We start from the raw sequence: 21171 nt of genomic DNA, 5'->3' as shown, positions 1-21171 counted from the left end.
GCAGGAGACGAGGTGGAAAGGAAGCAAGGCCAAGAACATTGGAGATGGATGCAAGTTGTTTTATTATGGAGTGGATGGAAAGAGAAATGGTGTTGGTATTGTTTTGAGGGGAGAGTTGGTCAACAGTGTGGTTGATGTGAAGAGAGTGTCAGATAGAGTGATAGGCATGAAGTTGGAGATTCAAGGAGTGGTCATCAATGTTGTGTGTGCGTACGCCCCACAGGTTGGATGTGAGAATGAAGAGAAAGAGTCTTTCTGGGAAAAGATGGATGAAGTGGTAGAAAGTATACCGAGGGAGGAGTGCATACTGATAGGAGCAGATTTCAATGGACATGTTGGCAAGGGAAACAGAGGAGATGAGGACGTGATGGGCAGATATGGTGTAAGAGAGAGAAATGTGGAAGGACAAATGGTGATTGATTTTTCAAAGAGGATGAATTTGGCAATAGTCAATACATACTTCGAGAAGAAAGAGCAGCACAGGGTGACGTTTAAGAGTGGAGGAAGATCTACACAGGTGGACTACATACTCTGCAGAAGGGGTAACCTGAAGGAGACTGGAGACTGTAAAGTGACGGCAGGGGAGAGTGTAGCTAGACAACATCGAGTGGTCGTGTGCAGGATGAGCTTGAAAGTGAAAAAGAGGAAGCGTGAAATAGTGGAGCTGAAGATTAAGTGGTGGAAATTAAGAGTTTGAACATGAGAAGGAGTTTAGGGAAGAAATGAGATGAGTATTGAGTGGTCATGGAAGTCTGCCAGAAGATTGGAATACTACTGCTGTACTAGTAAGAGAGGCAGCAAGGAAGGTGCTAGGGTGGTCATCGGGAAGGAGGAAGGAAGGCAAGGAGACATGGTGGTGGAACAAAGAAGTGCAGGAAGTTATAAAAGAGAAGAGGCTAGCAAAGAAGAATTGGGACGATCAGAGAGACGAGGAAAGCGGGCGGTTATACAGAGAGACGAGACAGAAGGCAAAAAGAGCGGTAGCGAAGGCAAAAGCAGATGCATACTAGGAGTTGTACGAAAGACTGGAGAGCAAAGAAGGACAGAAAGACCTGTACAGACTAGCTAGGCAGAGAAACAGGGAAGCGAGGGATGTGCAGCAGGTAAGAGTGATGAAAGATGGAAATGGAAATGTGCTGACAAACAAAGAGAGTGTATTAAGAAGGTGGAAAGAGTACTTTGAGGATTTATTAAATGAGGAGAATCCAAGAGAGAAAAGGTCAGATTCATTGGAGACAGCAAATCAGGAAGCAGAGTTGGTTAGTAAGGATGAAGTGAGGGCAGCCATGAAAAGAATGAAGACTGGGAAAGCAGTCGGACCAGATGGTATCCCGATTGAGGTTTAGAGATGTTTGGGTGAGACGGCTGTGGAGTTCCTAATGAGATTGTTTAATAAGATCCTAGAGAATGAGAAAATGCCAAATGAATGGAGAAAGTGTGTGCTCGTCCCAATATACAAGAATAAGGGAGATGTGCACAGCTGCAGTAATTACAGAGGAATGAAATTGATGAGCCACACCATGAAGCTATGGGAAAGGGTATTGGAGGCGAGATTGAGAAGAGAGGTAGCAATCTGTGAACAGCAGTATGGGTTTATGCCAAGGAAGAGCACGTCGGATGCAATTTTTGCTTTAAGAATGTTAATGGAGAAGTACAGGGAAGGCCAGAGAAAGCTACATTGTGTGTTTGTAGACCTGGAGAAGGCATACGATAGAGTGCCGAGAGATGAGTTATGGTATTGTATGAGAAAGAGTGGAGTGAATGAGAAGTATATGACAGTTGTGCAAGACATGTATGAGAGCAGTGAAACAGCAGTGAGGTGTGCAGTCGGAACAACTGAATGTTTCAAGGTGAAGGTGGGACTCCATCAAGGATCTGCTTTGAGTCCTTTTTTGTTTGCCATAGTGATGGATAGCTTGACGGACGAAGTGAGGCAAGAGTCACCATGGAACATGATGTTTGCGGATGATGTTGTGATATGTGGTGAAAGTAGAAAGGAGACTGAGTTGGGTTTGGAGAGATGGAGGGATGCATTGGAACGCAGAGGAATGAAGGTGAGCAGGAGCAAAACAGAATACATGTGCATCAGTGAGAATGGGGATGAGAATGTAGTGAAGATGCAAGGAGTAGACGTAAAGAAAGCTGGTGAATTCAAGTCCCTGGGGTCAACTGTGCAGGAAAATGGGGGCTGTGATAGTGAGGTGAGAAAGAGAGTGCAGGCAGGGTGGAGCAGTTGGAGAAGGATTTCAGGAGTCATTTGTGATCGGAAAGTCCCAGCAGAAGTGAAAGGTAAGATGTATAAGACCGTAGTGAGACCAGCTGTGATGTATGGATTGGAGACCGTACCCTTAACGAAGAGACTGGAGGCAAAGTTGGAGGTGGCGGAGTTGAGGATGTTAAGGTTTGTGATGGGAGTGACGAGGTTGGACAGGATAAGGAACGAGCACATCAGAGGGACAGCACATGTGGAGAGCTTGGGAATGAAGCTAAGAGAGATGAGACTGAGATGGTATGGGCACATCCTGAGAAGAGATGCAGAGCATGTTGGAAGGAGAATGTTGAGGACGGAGCTGCCACGCAAACGAAAACAAGGAAGGCCAAAGAGGAGATACATGGATGTGGTGAGAGAGGACATGAAAGTGGCAGGTGTGGTAGAGAAGGATGCAGAAGACAGGGAGCAATGAAGACAAAAGATCTGCTGTGGCGACCCCTAATTGGGAGCAATCAAAAGAAGAAGTGTTAGTAAATAATCCCACGTCATTTTTTAAAAAGCAAATGAAAAATAAGCGCGGGATAAAAAAAAACATCTATATTATGGAAATAAAGATACAAATTTCATTGTCCCATGGTCGAGTGTTTATGAGATACGATGTCTTGCACTTACGTTCAGGTTCCCTGTGGTGGTACACGTTCATCATACAGTCAAAGCCATCAAAAATCAGGTTGATGCATTACCATATTCTCTTAAGTATGAGGCTCTGCTCTGTGTGCTTTGCGTATGGAGCTCTGCTATGAAGTGTATGAAATGTTCATACTTCTATCTCCCAAAGAGCAATAAAATAAGATGAACTCTGTAATACTTACTCCTTATTAGTAGCGATATCATCGTACATCATCACCACAATCTGTTCATCTGGAATCCCATTCCGGTGTGCAACCTGATAAGCGTGACACACATTGGCCTGTAACAGAAAAAGTAAATTTAGATTTAGTGGATGTACTTTAAAAATTACTTTCTTGAGCTTCAAATGTAAAACCATTTGTAAAAATTGAAGATGTTCTTCATAAGATTGGCCGATGTGGGTAGGCTGTAAATTGGTTTGCAAACTACTTGTCAGCTAGAACACGATATGTTCAGTCCGCTGGGTTTTCTTCCTCCCTGTTCTAAATGGTGTCCCCCAGGGTTCCATTGTAGGACCACTGTTGTTCTCGTCTCATTATCTCTAGCCACTTTATCCTGTTCTACAGGGTAGCAGGCAAGCTGGAGCCTATCCCATCTGACTACGGGCGAAAGGCGGGGTACACCCTGGACAAGTCGCCAGGTCATCACAGGGCTGACACATATACACAGACAACCATTCACACTCACATTCACACCTACGGTCAATTTAGAGTCACCAGTTAACCTAACCTGCATGTCTTTGGACTGTGGGGGAAACCGGAGCACCCGGAGGAAACCCACGCGGACACGGGGAGAACATGCAAACTCCACACAGAAAGGCCCTCGCCGGCCATGGGGCTCGAACCCGGAGCTTCTTGCTGTGAGGCGACAGCGCTAACCACTACACACTGTGCCGCCCATACCACTACTGTTTACCATTTATATCAATAATCTCTGTGATAACCTGTCTAATGCTGCATACCACTTTTATGCCGATGACACAGTCATCTACTGCTCATCCTCTTCTGTAGTTCAGATTCTAGACTCTACAGTCTGCCTTTGATGTTGTTCAGTTTCATCTGACTCGACTTAAGCTAGTTTTAAATACAGATAAATCTAAATTCACTTTATTTTCAAAGGGGAAATGGCTGCCATCTCGCCTTCCTAAAATTTTAACAGTTTTGAAATTGAAAGGGTCACATCATATATATATGTGGGTATTATTATGATTGATGAGTCCCTGATATTCAAGTTACGCATCGATAAACTTGTATTAAAATTGAAACTTAAATTGGGTTTCCTTTTTAGAAATAAATCCTGCTTTTCACACCAGGCTGGGAGACATCTGTTTTCAGCAAGTTTTTTGCCCTTATTGGACTACAGGGATCTACTCTTTATGAATGCACCTGACCAGTACTTAAAGAAGGTGGACACTATTTATCACTGTGTCTTATGTTTTATCACTGGCTGCGGCGTCTTGTACATCATTGTACTCTGTATAACAGGGCTTTTCAAAGTGTGGGGCGCGCCCCCCCTTGGGGGCGCCAGAGTTCTTCGGGGGGGCGCAACGTGAGGAGCCTTTACCAGAGACAAAATGGATCGATTTTTAGTACCTAAAGCTACAGTGAGTGAGGAGACAGAGTCTGGGCCAAGCAAAAAAAAACCCAGAGCCTCCAGGATGTTGCGATTTGCAACTTCAGCGCAAATTCAACCAATCCTCGCGAATTCAGGGCGGTGTTACAATTATATCCAATCACCGCAACTTTCCCGCAAATTTGACCAATCGTTGGCGTCGCCTTGAAGTGACGTCGACAAACTACCTTCCGCCTTACTTCCGTGTTTACGTTCAAGAGAAGCAGCATGCGCTCAGTGTTGCCAGATTGGTTTTAAGTGCATTTTGGCAGATTTTGAACTTATTTTGGACTGGAAAACGTCAGCAGTATCTGGCAACATTGCATGATGTGCGAGTCAGTGTTTCTGTAGGCTTAAATTCTGTTACTGAAAGTGTATGTTTACAGTGAAGGACTGTGTGCACTTTATTTTTTTTTTACTTAATACAAGAAAGTAATGGATGCCAACATTTTTGCCAAAATGGTATTTTATTTTCCATTGTTTAGGCAGCTTCAGCATGTGAGATTCTGTTCAAATTGTTTTTTTTTCTTCTATGAAGCCTGAGCCATTTATTTTATTAGTTTATAATTATTGTTTAATTTAGTCTTCAGGTCCGTGTATCATCCGATCATTCAAGTATTCCATTCAATCTGGAAAACGAAAAACAAAAAAACCACTCAATATTTCGTTTTTCTGTATGACCAAAAAATGAGGGATTGGTGTTTGTTTTCCTTTTTCCAACTCAAAACAGAACAAATAATAAACAGGGAAACCAAAACGAAATAATAACTCTAATTTACGATTATTGATTTTCTCTATTCCCCACGCTCCATTAGCCTTCCCATGATCCTCAGCGACAGTCCATCATCATCTCTGCGTCTATGAAACAGAAAAATTGCATGTGCATGTATATATCAAGTAATTCATCCTATTCATTTAATATATTAAGCTGATGATCTCTTAATTATTATTATCTCAATATAATAGTAATCTGTACTCGAGTTGAGGGGGGATGGGGGGGATGCCATCCCCCCGGAATAAAAAATGGTCAAAATCATCCCCCCTCTAAAACGGGCATCCCCCCTCCCTTCCCTTGAGCAATTTTATCAATAAATGTGGACATTACTTCTATTTAACATTGGAATTAGAAATGCCATTCCATGCATACAGTAAGCTACCGGAGAGAGGGCGCGCGCAAGCGAAGCGTTTGAGGAGGTGACATTCAGTTGGGGTTCCGATATTTTTTATTTCATTCTGCGTCAGTGACAGCAGCGGATTGCAGCATCATGGCCAAGCGGAGTGGACAGCAAGACCTAAGCAAGTTCGGATTTAAGATCGCAAGAAAAAACATTTCAGGGGTACAGTAAGTCAAGAGTTACGAATATCAGTCCCACTTTCTGTGAGCCCGCTATCACGCTGTAAAGTTCCCGATATGGAGCCTAATTTGTGGGCGGCGGATAACAACACAGCTATCATAATGAATGTTAGTTTGGAGTCTAGCCAGCTATCGATAGCTTACTCAGGTTCATGTTAGCTTTGATTTCTTGTATAAGGCCATTAATTTAATCAGCCTGGACATTCGTTTGTTATTCTTCAGGCAACAAAAAGTGTTATTCAAGACAGGAAGGCTAAAATTAACGACACTAGCAGTTTTGAAGGCTTCATTGCCTCATTAGAGAGCCGGTCACAACATGTAATGCAGAGCAGGATTGGTGTAGGACTCGACAGTGTCTGCTAAAATGCAGCTTTCTTTTTCTTCGTCACAGGCTCTTCTGTCTCCTCAATGGGCCTTTTCCCCTTTCCAAAGGAACTTTCCAAAGATGCCTGCTTTTAACTCATTTTGCTAGCTTGTATCCAGTATGCATCAAAGTGCTGCTATGTATCGAAGCAAAGTATCCAAGGCAGCTCCTTGGTAACCGTCAACGTTAAGGTGTCACGTGACCTAGATAACAGCGGGAATCAACGTTACAGAAAGAATCCGGTCATTTTTCAAAGCTCAAATCCTCATTCAGATAATAAATAAATCAGAAATAACATTATAATTATATTTAATTAAATTATCTTATCCACTGCTCTTTATTCCAGATGACAGTCAGCAGCAACTGCAACACAGTGCGACAGGAGCTGGAGGACCCGGAGTGGGAGACAATACAGGAGCAAGCAGGAGAATGAAGAGCTGAAGATTTACAATTTACTGTTGCTTGTTTTAGCTTATTGGTTCCCTACCTACCTCTGTATTTAACTCAATGTTCCCAATGTTCAGCTTTGAATAAAAATTCTATTGACTTGATATGAAAAGATTCAGTTGTTCATTTACATTGCCTGCTGAGGTTTTAATAAATTATTTACCAAACGATTTAAAAGGAGCCTACCATGACTAGTGAAATTTGAAGTGTAACTTCATAGTCATGGTAGGCTCCTTTTAAATCGTTTGGTAAATAATTTATTAAAACCTCAGCAGGCAATGTAAATGAACAACTGAATCTTTTCATATCAAGTCAATAGAATTTGTTGCCTGAAGAATAACAAACGAACGTCCAGGCTGATTAAATTAATGGCCTTATACAAGAAATCAAATTCAGCATGAACCTGAGTAAGCTATCGATAGCTGGCTAGACTCCAAACTAACATTCATTATGATAGCTGTGTTGTTATCCGCCGCCCACAAATTCGGCTCCATATCGGGAACTTTACAGCGTGATAGCGGGCTCACAGAAAGTGGGACTGATATTCCTAACTCTTGACTTACTGTACCTCCTGAAATGTTTTTTTTCTTGCGATCTTAAATCCGAACTTGCTTAGGTCTTGCTGTCCACTCCGCTTGGCCATGATGCTGCAGTCCGCTGCTGTCACTGACGCAGAATGAAATAAAAAATAACGGAACCCCAACTGAATGTCACCTCCTCAAACGCTTCGCTTGCGCGCGCCCTCTCTCCGGTAGCTTACTGTATGCTCAGTTTCAGCAGAGCTGCATGGAATGGCATTTCTAATTCCAATGTTAAATAGAAGTAATGTCCACATTTATTGATAAAATTGCTCAAGGGAAGGGAGGGGGGATGCCCGTTTTAGAGGGGGGATGATTTTGACCATTTTTTATTCCGGGGGGATGGCATCCCCCCCATCCCCCCTCAACTCGAGTACAGATTACTATTATATTGAGATAATAATAATTAAGAGATCATCAGCTTAATATATTAAATGAATAGGATGAATTACTTGATATATACATGCACATGCAATTTTTCTGTTTCATAGACGCAGAGATGATGATGGATGTCGCTGAGGATCATGGGAAGGCTAATGGAGCGTGGGGAATAGAGAAAATCAATAATCGTAAATTAGAGTTATTATTTCGTTTTGGTTTCCCTGTTTATTATTTGTTCTGTTTTGAGTTGGAAAAAGGAAAACAAACACCAATCCCTCATTTTTTGGTCATACAGAAAAACAGGAAAACGAAATATTGAGTGGTTTTTTTTGTTTTTCGTTTTCCAGATTGAATGGAATACTTGAATGATCGGATGATACACGGACCACCCTGCCTGCACACAGCACTAGTATTAATAGTTTTTTTTTTCTTACATGAAAGCTGCAGCATTTATATTATATTTTAAGGTAACTTCATGTTGTGCTGTGAGGTTCTATGCACTGTAACTTTTGAACCAACAGGTGCATTTGGATAAGTAAAGCCTATTTTTCTGCATTTTTGTAGTCCTGCTAATCTTTTATATTGGTAAAGTTGTTTATAGGACCATTTCTCAGTGCCTTTGTTTTTTAATCAATAGTTTTTCAGTAATAACTTAATATTTAAGATGTCACTCAATTTTAATCACAAAAAGAGAAAATCGCAACAATTTCTCGCAACTTTCACTTCCTCCCGCAATGTAATCGCAACAAAAACCTAAAAAACACCGCAACTTTCATCGCAATTTTTTTGGGAACCACCCCCCCCCCCCCCCCCCCCCCCCCCCCCCCCGCAACATCAGACATTTTAGCCCACAACAATCACAAAAAAGGCCCGCGGAATCCTGGGGGGACTGAAAAAAGAAGGAAGTATGACCACGATTATTTAAAGTTTGGATTTTCATGGACTGGATCTGAAGATGCTCCACTGCCACAGTGTGCTGTCTGCCAAGAGGTGCTAGCTAACGATGCTATGAGATGTTTAAAATGTGTAAAACAAGATGTTTTAAAAAGCATAGATGTTTAAAATGTGAAAAAGAAATAAATAAAAATGTGTACAACAACCATTTTTTTTAAATACGAATGGAACATTAAGTATAGCAACAACAAAAATTGTGTGTGTGGGGGGGGGAGGGCGCTGTTGTTTATTTGCTCTCCGAGGGGGGGGGGGCTCACTCTCCCACACTTTGAAAACCCCTGCTATATAACATAGCAAATTGTCCATATCTGTCTGCTTGCAGACTTTCACACCGGTTGATGTTTGTTTATAAATCTGTTCTTGGGCTAGCTCCTCCTTATATTTCTTTATACTTGTGTCTAAAACAAAATCGACATGGCCTGCACTCTCATAACGTTACAGATGTTGGTCCCTGGAGTGAGAATGGATTTAGGAAAAAAGGCTTTTAAATCTGATGCTCCGTCGTCCTGGAACAATTTACAAAGGGACTTGAAACTGTCAAAGCTGAAAACCCTGGGTGAATTTAAATCCATTCTAAAAGATAGAGAAATTACCTCTCTTGTACAATGCACTTGCTTTTAAATTTTTGTTTTATGTTTTTGATTGGATTTTTAACCTTGAGCTTTTATGCCATTTAACTGAATACTGTTTTGTCTGTAATCGTCTGTAATGTTATACCAGGTGTATTTTTGTCTGTTGTGTGGTTATAATTTTTATTGTAATATTGTTTATGCTCCAGGTCACTCTTGGAAAAGAGAGTTTAATCTCAATTAGATTTTTTTAACCTGGTTAAATAAAGGGAAAGAAGAAAAAAAATTATAAAATGGTATAAATATGGTATACTACAGTATATTCAATATACTGCACAATCATGTGTACTGAAATATTCTTATATTCAATAATATTAAATTGCTTGTTAGCAGTGTCTAACAGTAAAAATCAGGCTACTGATGTTAATGTTCTCACCTGGTGTCTGTAGTTCTCCCAGCCTTTAGAACCCGCTGCCAGGAGAACCCACTGTTTGCCATTGGTACCGCCCATATCGACTACAAAGCAGAAAAATATCAGGGGTCACTCAACAAATTAGTTTGCTAAAAAAAACTGTGGATTATATACTAAATTAAATAAATGAATCATCTTTGGTATATCACATCACTGTTTCATTCTGGATTCTGATTGGCTGGAAAGCAGAGCCGGCCCGTGGCATAGGCAATATAGGCAAATGCTAAGGGCGCTGCGTCCATCCAGGGGCGCAGAAACGGGGGGAGAAAAATTATGACTTCCACTATTCTGAAAACGAGTCAGCATTATAATGTCTTAGCCTAATTTAATTGTACAGCAAAGCATGTAGTCAGGGTGCGATTTGTCAAAAAAAAAAAGCGGGGTGGGGTGGGTTTTTTCATTGAAAAAAGTGCGCCCTGGCTCAAAAAGGTTGAAAAACAAGTGTAGCCTACGCAGTATGGTCGGTGATTTCCTTATGCCTACTAAAAATGCACAATGATAGGTTATAAGGGGGGCGGGGGGAGCGGTGTTCATCGGGGAATGAGAATGGCTGTCCACTGCAAAAAGTAGCCCAGACTACAAGTGCTTAAAATAAGAAATCCAAACTCTCAGGTGCGCAAGGGCGCAAACGAAGGCTACAGGAAGAAACAAATAGAGCCAAGTATAGAGGTAAATCTGATCTAATCTCTCATATCAACCATTATAGTGGCAAATTAATATTTTAGACGCCTGAATCAATGTCTGCCTAGCTAACGAGATGCAAACAGCAATAGACTTCAATAACAAAGTACCCATAATAGCACTTTTGTTTGAAAATACAGCCCATTGATGTCCTAACAGGGTGCTTAAGTTTGCACAATTTAGAATTGTAGAATTTTTTATTCATTTAATTTGTTAATTCTTCAGAGATGACTTAACTTTTAATAGCAAAAAAGAAACTAAAAATAATTTCTTGTTTATTGTCCATGCACTACACTTTGAACAGGGTGCGGAAGAGTTTTTGCCCATTATATGGAGATATGTATTGAATTTGTGTGGTCATTTTACTTTGTGACACTTTATGTTAATAATGATAACAATAATAACAATAATGAAAAAGATAAAAATGACTTCTTGTTTATTGTCCATGCACCGTACATTGTTTAATAGTAATAGAATAGAGTGATTAGATTAAAGTGTTATTTAGATGTTATTAGAGGGGTTTTTTCTTGGGGGGGGGGGGGGGGGACTCAATCTCGCCTAGGGCAGCCAAAGACCTAGAGCCGGCCCTGCCAGAAAGGGTGCATCTTATTTTAACAATACTGTAAACCCGAATAAGTTGAGTTTACTTAAAAAAATTGAGGAAAGTGGTTGCCTTAAAAAAAATAAGTAATTATTAATGATTGAATTGAGTACCTTAAACTTACCAGAAGATTGTAAGTTTAAGGTACTCAATTCAATCATTAATAATTACTTATTTTTTTTAAGGCAACCACTTTCCTCAATTTTTTTAAGTAAACTCAACTTATTCGGGTTTACAGTGTAAGGCATGAGACACAGCGGGGTGTGGTGTTATAGGAAACTCGTCTGGAATATGATGTGGCTCAAAACTAACACAGTTATATGATTATTTTCCTATCACAGCGTGTACTGCAGTGTGTTATTCATCTTATCCCATGATGGTCTGGTGTGTGTTATTCCTCTTAGAGCGCTGAATTTAGCTCAACCCTGATAGCAGCTTTAAAATTAAACATCATTTTCAGTGCATGTAGATAAATATCTGCCTTCTCTGATTTTGTAGTGGACCAAAACTCTGACACAAATGACACAGTTTACTTTCATTTTCACTTTTTATTGAGCGTCAGATTTATAAATGATAGTCAAAAATAAGTTTGGGGTATTTTTTTCTTCTTTTTCTTGACTTCTATTCTTCCACTGGGTCAAAAAAGAATAAAATACCATGGACACACTTCAGTAAATGTAACTTATGAGAATCCAAGTGACATAAAATAAATAAGCATCAACCTCAACAACAAACTTTATTCCTGGTGACATTTACTGCAATAAATCACACGTAACAGATCAAAGTGGAATAATAATCCACTTTGGGAATGGAGCAGTAATTCTACTGTGTGAAGAAATGGTGTATAAGCTCACGCTTCCCTCTAGACTTAAAACTAGGCAAGGAATATTTCTTCTGTATTCAGCTGTCACTTACGTTACACATACGGTACTGAGGAGTTTGGGGACCGCTGTGTTAGAAAATCTTTATCACACCACCACATCATGAAGTAGTTTTATGTGACACACACACTTTTATACTTTATATCATACACTGTGAATCCTTTACACTAAACAGTATCATTTCTTTCATTAAATTACAGCATTCTATTAAAAAAAAACTTTTTAATCCAATTATTGGAGTTACAAAGTAGAAATGTATTGATTCTTACCTCAAGTCTCTCCGGTGACTGATTCAGGTCAGTAGGAGTTTGAGTGATTGTCCAGTACAGGTCTCGTCTTTTTATAACTAGAATACTTTCAGTTTCATTTCATTTTTCCTCAAGATTTTATGAGAAAACAGTCTGTTTCCTCCTTTGACATTCCAGGAAAAACAGTCCACAAAAGATTAAAGCTGTACTGCTGTTCAGGTTTTTCAACCTGCTTCACCATGACCCAATTCAAGATACTATTATAGTTATATTATAGCTCTGAAAACAGCATAAGTTTTTATTTTTACTTAATTTTTTTAGTTTTTTTTTTAATCTCGGTTTAGTGTTAGTTTTACAAGTGCATCAGTAGTTGTAGTTTGACTCAAATCTGATGTTTTGCTGTAATGTGACACAGTGAAAGGGAACAGGCTGCTCCTCATCTCATCTCATCTCATTATCTGTAGCCGCTTTATCCTGTTCTACAGGGTCGCAGGCAAGCTGGAGCCTATCCCAGCTGACTACGGGCAAAAGGCGGGGTACACCCTGGACAAGTCGCCAGGTGCTACTTAATTCAAATCACAGACTTCCAATTTTATTCTTTTTTTTTAATAGAACAATTAATGAATTTATCTCCACATGGCTCTAAATTCTCAGCTATTTTTTCCTGCTTCACCATGACCCAATACAAGATACTACGTCATGCATCACGTGGTGGGCTTTCCCTGTTCGCGCAAGGCATTGTGGGATACACATTTGAAACAGGAGAGAAAAATGGAGGATGTGAGTGTGCGAATGAAACGTGAAAGAGTGACTACAGTAACGGAAAGAAAGCGAGAAGAAAAGACGTTATGTTATATACGAAGGAAAGGAAACGCAGGACCAGACTAATAAATATGGGCGCTCAGCGAGCACCTCGGTGTGATCAGCTGTTCGTTTAGCGACAGAATGATGGAACTGTCAGTGCACGCTCAAAGGGAAACCTGTAGATGGCAGTAATGCAACACTGTGGATGCCAGCTGCTGTAAAACCCAAAAGAAGAAGAAGAAGAAGGTAAACCTGCGCACACGGACTTCCTCTGTCTGCTTGACTGCGCCAAGCAAGCGATTTCATGCACATTATTTGCTTTAATCCCCTCAAATTAAATAACTTCCCAGCCACAGAATGGCCTGATATTTTGTGAGATATTACAGAAATAAACAGATATCACAATCACCACATTTCAGACGGAACTATATTTGACCGAGTTTATAAAATCGAAAGGCCATCTCGCTTTAACTCTAAAGCTCTGAGTTCGTTCTTTACTGAAAAGAACGCAGACCTTCAGAGACACCAGAAAACTTTTTTTTTCAGCTAAAGCAGCAGTCAGACCTAAAAATAGAAAAGAAGAAGGCTGTCGACATACTGTCGGGTTTTTGATGGGTTTTGTTGTTTCTGCTGTTTGATTTGTTTTTGTTCTGTTTTAATGGCAGCTCTCTGTAGTGTTTTCAGATTTATCATAATTACAAAATTAAACGGAATGAACTGTATGTTTGGTACAATAGTAATGTGTGTGTTATACTGGAGCATGTATTTATACCAGAGGTGGGCAAACTACGGCCCGCGGGCCACATCTGGCCCGTTGGCGTTTTTAATCTGGCCCGCGGAAGACAATCATATAAACACGATTGAGCAGATCTATAAACTATAAGCTAGGGCTGGGCGATATGGAGAAAAAAAAATATCTCGATATATTTTTGCTATATCTCGATATACGATATATATCTCGATATCTATGCAGGAAAAACAACCCCCCAAAAACAGACACACCAAATTCAGCAAGGTGTTTTTTTTTTATTGAAGTGCAAACAGGTAGGCAGCCAAGTGCCTAGAGGTAGACAGGTACTAGTAACAAAGTGCTTGTGCACCATTTTTAACATGAATTATCAAACCAAGGAAGTAGTATATTGCCTTATTTTAATTACAAACATAAAACCTGAGGGTAGGCAGTTCTTATAAAGTGCGTCTTAAACATAAAAAAACCAACCCTCATTTCATAAATATTAATTTGACTTATAGAAATAATACATATTGCCTTCCTTTTCCTTAAAAACAAAACTCAAACTCATCTCACCGCATTAACTCTCAGCCTGGCACACTCCTCGTACAAAAGTTTGTGGCGTACCTGTAAATGGTTGAACAGGTTCGTGGTGCTCGATGCTTTGGTTGCCATCAATTTCTTGCATTCCCGGCAGTAGACCTCTTTCTGTTGTTCGTCCGACGGTTTAAAACCAAAATATCTCCATATAATGGAGCCATTTGTCCTTTTTTTTGGTACGAGTTCTGCCGCCTCCGGGCTTTCTGTGGGCGCCGCCATGTTGAATGAGTTAACACACCGCCTACACGCGATGGGAGGGGGTACAAACACAAGAAGGAGGCGGGGCGGGCAGCACCATAGCACAGTGAAGGAAATTAAGCACAGTGGCGAAATCATATTAATTTAGAGCATTATCTCGATATATACGATATGCCAAAATCTTTTTCGTGTTCATAAAACATATCGATATATCGCAAATCTCGATATATCGCCCACCCCTACTATAAGCGTCAGTGTTATCACGTACACAGGTGTTCTAAAGATCCGTCTTTCCAGTCAGTCGTATTCACGCGAGATTACATTTGCAGAGTGGTGCAGCGCGTGCCATGGAAGTCATTCTGGCGCCCGTGCCACTGATGATCTCGAGAACACAGGATAAAACTTTACAATGAGTGGTCCTAAAAAAAGGAAAGTGGACAGTGAGTGCAGGGTGTTCAATAAAGAATGGACAACTAAATATTTTTTTGCTGAAGTCGGATCAAAGGCTGTATGCCTTATTTGCAAAGAAACCGTTGCAGTTTTAAAGGAATAACATCAAACGGCACTTTTCCTCCAAGCATGCTAATTATGCTAACAACCAGTCAGCGCAAGAACGGACGAATACAGCTCAGCAGTTGCTGAGTGAATGTGAGTGTGGCAGCGGGGGCGTGGTCAAGCGCCGGTCTGTGACAGGAGGGCAGAGCCAGGGAAGGTGAGTGGCAGAATCACTACACCTGATGGTAATTAACCTGTGTTTTGTGTGTCTTCCCAGTAACCGTGCCCTATTTAAGGAGGCAGAGGGAGAGCAGAGGAGAGCTCATCCCGGGACAAGAACACAGTGTGTGTGTGTGTGTGTGTGTGCGTGCGTTTCGCTAATAGAATAAAACTGGCTGTTATACTGAAAAGTCTGGCAATAAAAAGCCTATTAGCACCTGAAGCGTTGTCCTGCCGTCCTCTGTGCTCCACCCACACTTCAAAGAGCCCTACAGTGGTGCCGAAACCCGGGACAAGGTGGAGCACCAACCTCGCAGCCCCATGGAATCCTCTCCGTTCGCGGACCTGGTCCACGCCCTCACCACGGCTCAGCAAAGCCAGCACCAGGCGCTCGTCACGCTCCGGAAGGAGCAAGAGCGGCGCTTCGAAGCCCTGGTGCTGGCCCAGCAGGAAGATCGCGAGGCGTTCCGGCATCTCCTCGCGTTGGCGGGGTCCACCAGCGCCCCGGCCACGGGCCCCTCACCCCTCACCGTGACCAAGATGGGCCCGCAGGATGACCCCGAGGCGTTTCTCACATTGTTCGAGCAGGTCGCCGAAGCCTCGAGGTGGCCGATGGAGCAGTGCGCGGCGCGCCTCCTCCCCCTCCTGACGGGAGAGGCGCAGCTGGCCGCGCTACAGCTCCCCGCCGACCGCCGGCTGGCCTACGTGGACCTTCGCTGGGCCGTCCTCCAGCGCGTGGGGCGCACGCCAGAACAACAGCGCCAGCGCTTCCGCGCACTGCGGTTGGAGGAAGTCGGCCGGCCGTTCGCGTTCAGCCAGCAGCTCCGGGACGCCTGCTGGCGGTGGCTGAGGGCCGACGATCGCGACGCCGAGGGAATCATTGATCAGGTGGTGCTGGAGAAGTTCATCGCCTGCTTACCAGCCGGAACCGCGGAGTGGGTCCAGTGCCACTGCCCGGGGTCACTGGATCAGGCAGTAGGACTGGCGGAGGATCATTTGGCGGCTGTTCCGGCGGCAGGACAACCGACGACGTCTTCTCTTCTCTCCTCTTCTCTCTCTCTCTTTCTCCCCTGCCTTCTGTGTCCCGTCCTCGCCCCATTCCCCCACCACGGAGGTGGGGGCTGGCTCCACCCCAGCCGGCCCGCCGCACCCGTGGTGCCCTCCCGTTTCTCCCTTCTGTTTCTGTCTCTCCCCCCCCTCAGGTGAGTGAGCCCCAGAGCACCGGTGCAGAGGGAAAGCCCGGCCCGGTTTGCTGGCGCTGCAGGTAGCCGGGCCACCTGCAACAACAGTGCACAGCAATGGAGGTGGGCGTGGTGGTACGGATCCCCGACGCACCAGAAGCTGCCCTTGATCGGGCCGGAGCGTATCGCATACCGGTGAGTGTACAAGGGGCTACATATCAGGCGTTGGTGGATTCTGGTTGCAATCAGACCTCGATCCGCCAAAGCCTGGTGCAAGACGAGGCATTGGGGGAGCACAGGGGGTGAAGGTGTTGTGTGTGCATGGGGATGTTCACAGCTACCCTTTGGTGTCGGTCCACATATATTTCAGAGGGGAAAAATCTATAGTGAAGGCGGCGGTTAATCCTCGCCTTACCCACTCTTTAATTTTGGGGACTGATTGGCCGGGATTTCGGGGTTTAATGACTCGCCTAGTAAAGAGTGGGACCTGCCATTTGACAGGGGGAGGGCCCGGTGTCGCTTTGGCTGGAGCTGCTGTCGCAGAGCCGTCTACGTCATCTCCACGACAGAGTGAGGAGCCGTCGGCTCCTCCTCTTTCTGTTGGGGAATCCCTCGCGGATTTCCCATTAGAACAATCGCGAGACGAGACTCTGCGACATGCGTTTGACCAAGTGAGAGTAATCGATGATCAAACGCTCCAGCCGAACGCCACCCCGTCCTTCCCCTATTTTTCTATTATGAAGGATAGATTATACCGAGTGACGCAGGACACTCAGACAAAAGAGCAAGTCACACAGCTGTTAATTCCAAAGAGCCGCCGGGAATTGGTATTTCAGGCGGCTCACTTTAATCCCATGGCTGGACACCTAGAGCAGGATAAGACACTAGCCCGGATAATGACCCGATTCTATTGGCCGGGGATTCGCGGCGACGTCCGTAAGTGGTGTATGGCGTGCCGCGAATGCCAGTTAATAAATCCAGCGGCCATTCCAAAAGCGCCTTTGCGCCCCCTACCATTAATCGAGACCCCATTCGAAAGAATTGGGATGGATCTCGTCGGGCCATTAGATCGGTCAACACGAGGGTACCGCTTTATATTGGTTCTGGTGGACTATGCAACGCGATACCCGGAAGCGGTGCCTCTTCACAATATCTCAGCACGCATTATTGCGGAGGCCCTCTTCCACGTCATCTCCCGGGTTGGAATCCTGAAAGAGATCCTGACTGACCAAGGCACCTCGTTTATGTCACGAACACTGAGCGAACTGTATGGGCTATTAGGTATTAAGCCGATCCGCACCAGCATTTATCACCCACAAATGGACGGTTTAGTTGAACGGTTCAATCGCACCCTCAAGAATATCATTTAAAAATTCGTAAGTGAGGACGCACATAACTGGGATAAATGGCTCGAACCCTTGTTATTTGCAGTGTGAGAGGTCCCCCAAGCCTCCACGGGGTTCTCCCTGTTTGAATTGTTATACGGGCTTAAGCCACGCGGCATTTTAGATGTGTTGCAGGAAAATTGGGAGGAGGGACCTTCACAGAGTAAAAACGAAATTCAGTACGTTATGGACCTGCGCGCAAAACTCCACACGCTCACCCACCTAACTCAGGAGAATTTGTGGCAGGCCCAGGAACGGCAAGCCCGCCTGTACAACAAGGGCACGCGCCTTAGAGAGTTCACACCGGGAGATAAGGTACTCGTACTGTTGCCCACATCGAGCTCCAAATTAATCGCCAAGTGGCAAGGACCCTTTGAGGTCGCATGGCGAGTCGGGGATGTTGACTATGAGGTAAGGCAAACGGACAGGGAGGGGGCGCTACAGATCTACCACCTCAATCTGTTTAAACTCTGGAATGAGGAGGTCCCCGTGGCGTTGGTGTCGGTAGTTCCGGAGAAGGCGGAGCTGGGGCCGGAGGTTCAAAAAGGGACATTGGCATCACGTACCTCTCCGGTCCCCTGTGGAGACCACCTTTCCCCGACCCAACTCACGGAGGTCGCCCAGTTGCAGGCCGAGTTTTCGGATGTGTTCTCGCCCCTGCCCGGTCGCACTAACCTCATAGAACACCACATAGAGACAGCCCCGGGGGTGGTAGTGCGTAGCCGCCCTTACAGGCTACCCGAACACAAAAAAAAAGGTGGTTCGGGAAGAACTTCAGACCATGCTCGAAATGGGCATCGTCGAGGAGTCCCACAGTGACTGGAGCAGCCCGGTGGTCTTGGTACCCAAGGCCGACGGGTCGGTCCGGTTCTGTGTGGACTATAGAAAAGTCAACGCGGTGTCTAAATTCGATGCGTACCCAATGCCTCGTATTGACGAGCTGCTCGATCGACTAGGCACGGCTCGCTTTTACTCGACACTGGATTTGATGAAGGGATATTGGCAGATCCCCTTGACTCCATTATCCCGGGAGAAAACGGCCTTTTCCACACCGTTCGGCTTACACCAATTCGTCACACTTCCGTTTGGGCTGTTTGGGGCGCCTGCTACATTTCAGTGGCTGATGGACAGGGTCCTCCGGCCACACGCCACCTATGCGGCCGCATATCTGGACGACATTATCATTTATAGTAACGACTGGCAGCGGCACCTGCAACACCTGAGGGCCGTCCTTAGGTCGCTGAGGTGGGCGGGTCTCACTGCCAACCCGAAGAAGTGTGCGATTGGGCGGGTGGAAGTACGGTATCTGGGCTTCCACTTGGGCAATGGGCAGGTGCGTCCCCAAATTAATAAGACAGCAGCGATTGCGGCCTGCCCGAGGCCCAAGACCAAAAAGGGGGTGAGACAGTTCCTGGGGCTGGCTGGCTACTATCGTAGGTTTATACCTAATTATTCGGACGTCACCAGCCCGCTGACTGATCTCACTAAAAAGGGGGCGCCAGATCCGGTCCAGTGGATGGAGCAGTGTCAGCGGGCTTTCTCTGAGGTAAAGGCTGCACTGTGTGGGGGGCCACTTTTACACTCCCCTGACTTCTCTCTCCCTTTTGTGTTGCAGACCGACGCGTCGGACAGAGGGCTGGGGGCGGTGTTATCCCAGGAGGTGGAGGACCACCCCATCCTGTACATTAGTAGAAAGCTGTCGGTGCGTGAGGGGCGCTACAGCACTATTGAGAAGGAATGCCTGGCGATCAAGTGGGCGGTCCTCGCCCTCCGTTACTACCTGCTGGGGCGCCCTTTCACCCTCTGTTCGGACCACGCGCCCCTCCAGTGGCTCCACCGCATGAAAGATGCCAACGCACGGATCACCCGTTGGTATCTGGCACTCCAACCTTTCAATTTCAAGGTGGTCCACAGGCCGGGGGCGCAGATGGTCGTGGCGGACTTCCTCTCCCGTCAAGGGGGGGGGGGGAGTCGGCTGTGGGCTGGACAGGCGCCCGGCCTGAGTCGGGCGGTGGGGGTATGTGGCAGCGGGGGCGTGGTCAAGCGCCGGTCTGTGACAGGAGGGCGGAGCCAGGGAAGGTGAGTGGCAGAATCACTACACCTGATGGTAATTAACCTGTGTTTTGTGTGTCTTCCCAGTAACCGCGCCCTATTTAAGGAGGCAGAGGGAGAGCAGAGGAGAGCTCATCCTGGGACAAGAACACAGTGTGTGTGTGTGTGTGTGTGTGTGTGTGTGTGTGTGTGTGTGTGTGTGTTTCGCTAATAGAATAAAACTGGCTGTTATACTGAAAAGTCTGGCAATAAAAAGCCTATTAGCCTATTAGCACCTGAAGCATTGTCCTGCCGTCCTCTGTGCTCCACCCACACTTCAAAGAGCTCTACAGTGAGTATTAACACTTTCTCTTTTTAAAACTATGTTGGAGCTGTAATAAGATGGTAGTCACATGTTTACAGACATAATAATATAAAAAGTATAACTCTTAGTAATTTTGGTTGTCGCGGGTGGCTGCTGTAGTGCTGGTGTTTGTTTTTAAGTACCGTGTGCTTTTGGGTGTCTGCTCCGCCCCTCATTTATGTCCCTGTCTGCTATTATAGGTGTATTATGAGCAGCTGACCTTGCTTCTGCTTATATCTGTTCCTGGGCTTTTGCCTGTGGAGGTTATTCTGATCTATGAGTGGCCTTTTGGAATATGAAAACCTGTTTGGAACCTGTGTTTTGATTTTTTGAGGACTGGAAATATTTCAGTGAGTGACTTTGAACCTGAAAACCAGTTTGGAGTTTTTTTGCTTTCTTGAGCCGTTTTGTTTGATTTTGTGGGCTGGATGGATCCAGTGCCAAACCACTGAACTGCAAACATGTTGGCATGGTGTGGTACCCAAACTGTTGAACTGCAAACATTTTGGAATGGTGTGGTACCTCTCCTACTAATGGTGGTTGGTTGTACTGGCAGGCTGGAAGTGTCTCGTCTCGTCTCGTCTTCTTCCGCTTATCCAGGACCGGGTCGCGGAGGCAGCAGTCTAAGCATGGAAGCCCAAACTTCCCTTTCCCCAGACACCTCGGCCAGCTCCTCGGGAAGAACACCGAGGCATTCCCAGGCCAGCCGAGAGACATAGTCCCTCCAGCGTGTCCTGGGTCTTCCCCGGGGCCTCCTCCCGGGGGGACATGCCTGGAACACCTCCCCAGGGAGGCGTCCAGGAGGCATCCGAAAAAGATGCCCGAGCCACCTCAGCTGGTTCCTCTCGATGTGGAGGAGCAGCGGCTCTACTCCGAGCTCCTCCCGAGTGACTGTGCTTCTCACCCTATCTCTAAGGGAGCGCCCAGCCACCCTGCGAAGGAAACTCATTTCAGCCGCTTGTATCCGCGATCTTGTTCTTTCTGTCATTACCCAAAGCTCATGACCATAGGTGAGAGTCGGAACGTAGATCGACCGGTAAATTGAGAGCTTCGCCTTTTGGCTCAGCTCCTTCTTCACCACGACGGACCGGTAAAGCGACCGCATCACTGCGGAGGCTGCA

At 45.0% G+C, this 21171-nt stretch overlaps 1 protein-coding gene across 1 annotated transcript in view; it reads right to left on the bottom strand.

Annotated features, from left to right (window-relative positions):
• LOC132897901 (legumain-like) overlaps window positions 1-12118 on the bottom strand; it is a 46277-nt gene extending 34159 nt beyond the window's left edge. Inside the window, exons 1-3 of the mRNA XM_060939165.1 lie at window positions 12065-12118; window positions 9597-9676; window positions 3085-3182 (exon numbers count right to left, since the gene is read on the bottom strand). Of these exons, the coding sequence (XP_060795148.1) occupies window positions 3085-3182; window positions 9597-9671 (173 nt within the window). The 5' untranslated portion in view covers window positions 9672-9676; window positions 12065-12118. The remainder of the gene's footprint in view (window positions 1-3084; window positions 3183-9596; window positions 9677-12064) is intronic.
• Between the last annotated feature and the right edge of the window lie 9053 nt (window positions 12119-21171).

This window comes from Neoarius graeffei, chromosome 14, assembly GCF_027579695.1.
Source record: "Neoarius graeffei isolate fNeoGra1 chromosome 14, fNeoGra1.pri, whole genome shotgun sequence".
Lineage (NCBI taxonomy): Eukaryota > Metazoa > Chordata > Actinopteri > Siluriformes > Ariidae > Neoarius > Neoarius graeffei.
The sequence above is the reverse complement of the archived record's forward strand: the minus strand, read 5'-3'. Positions and strand labels throughout refer to the sequence as shown.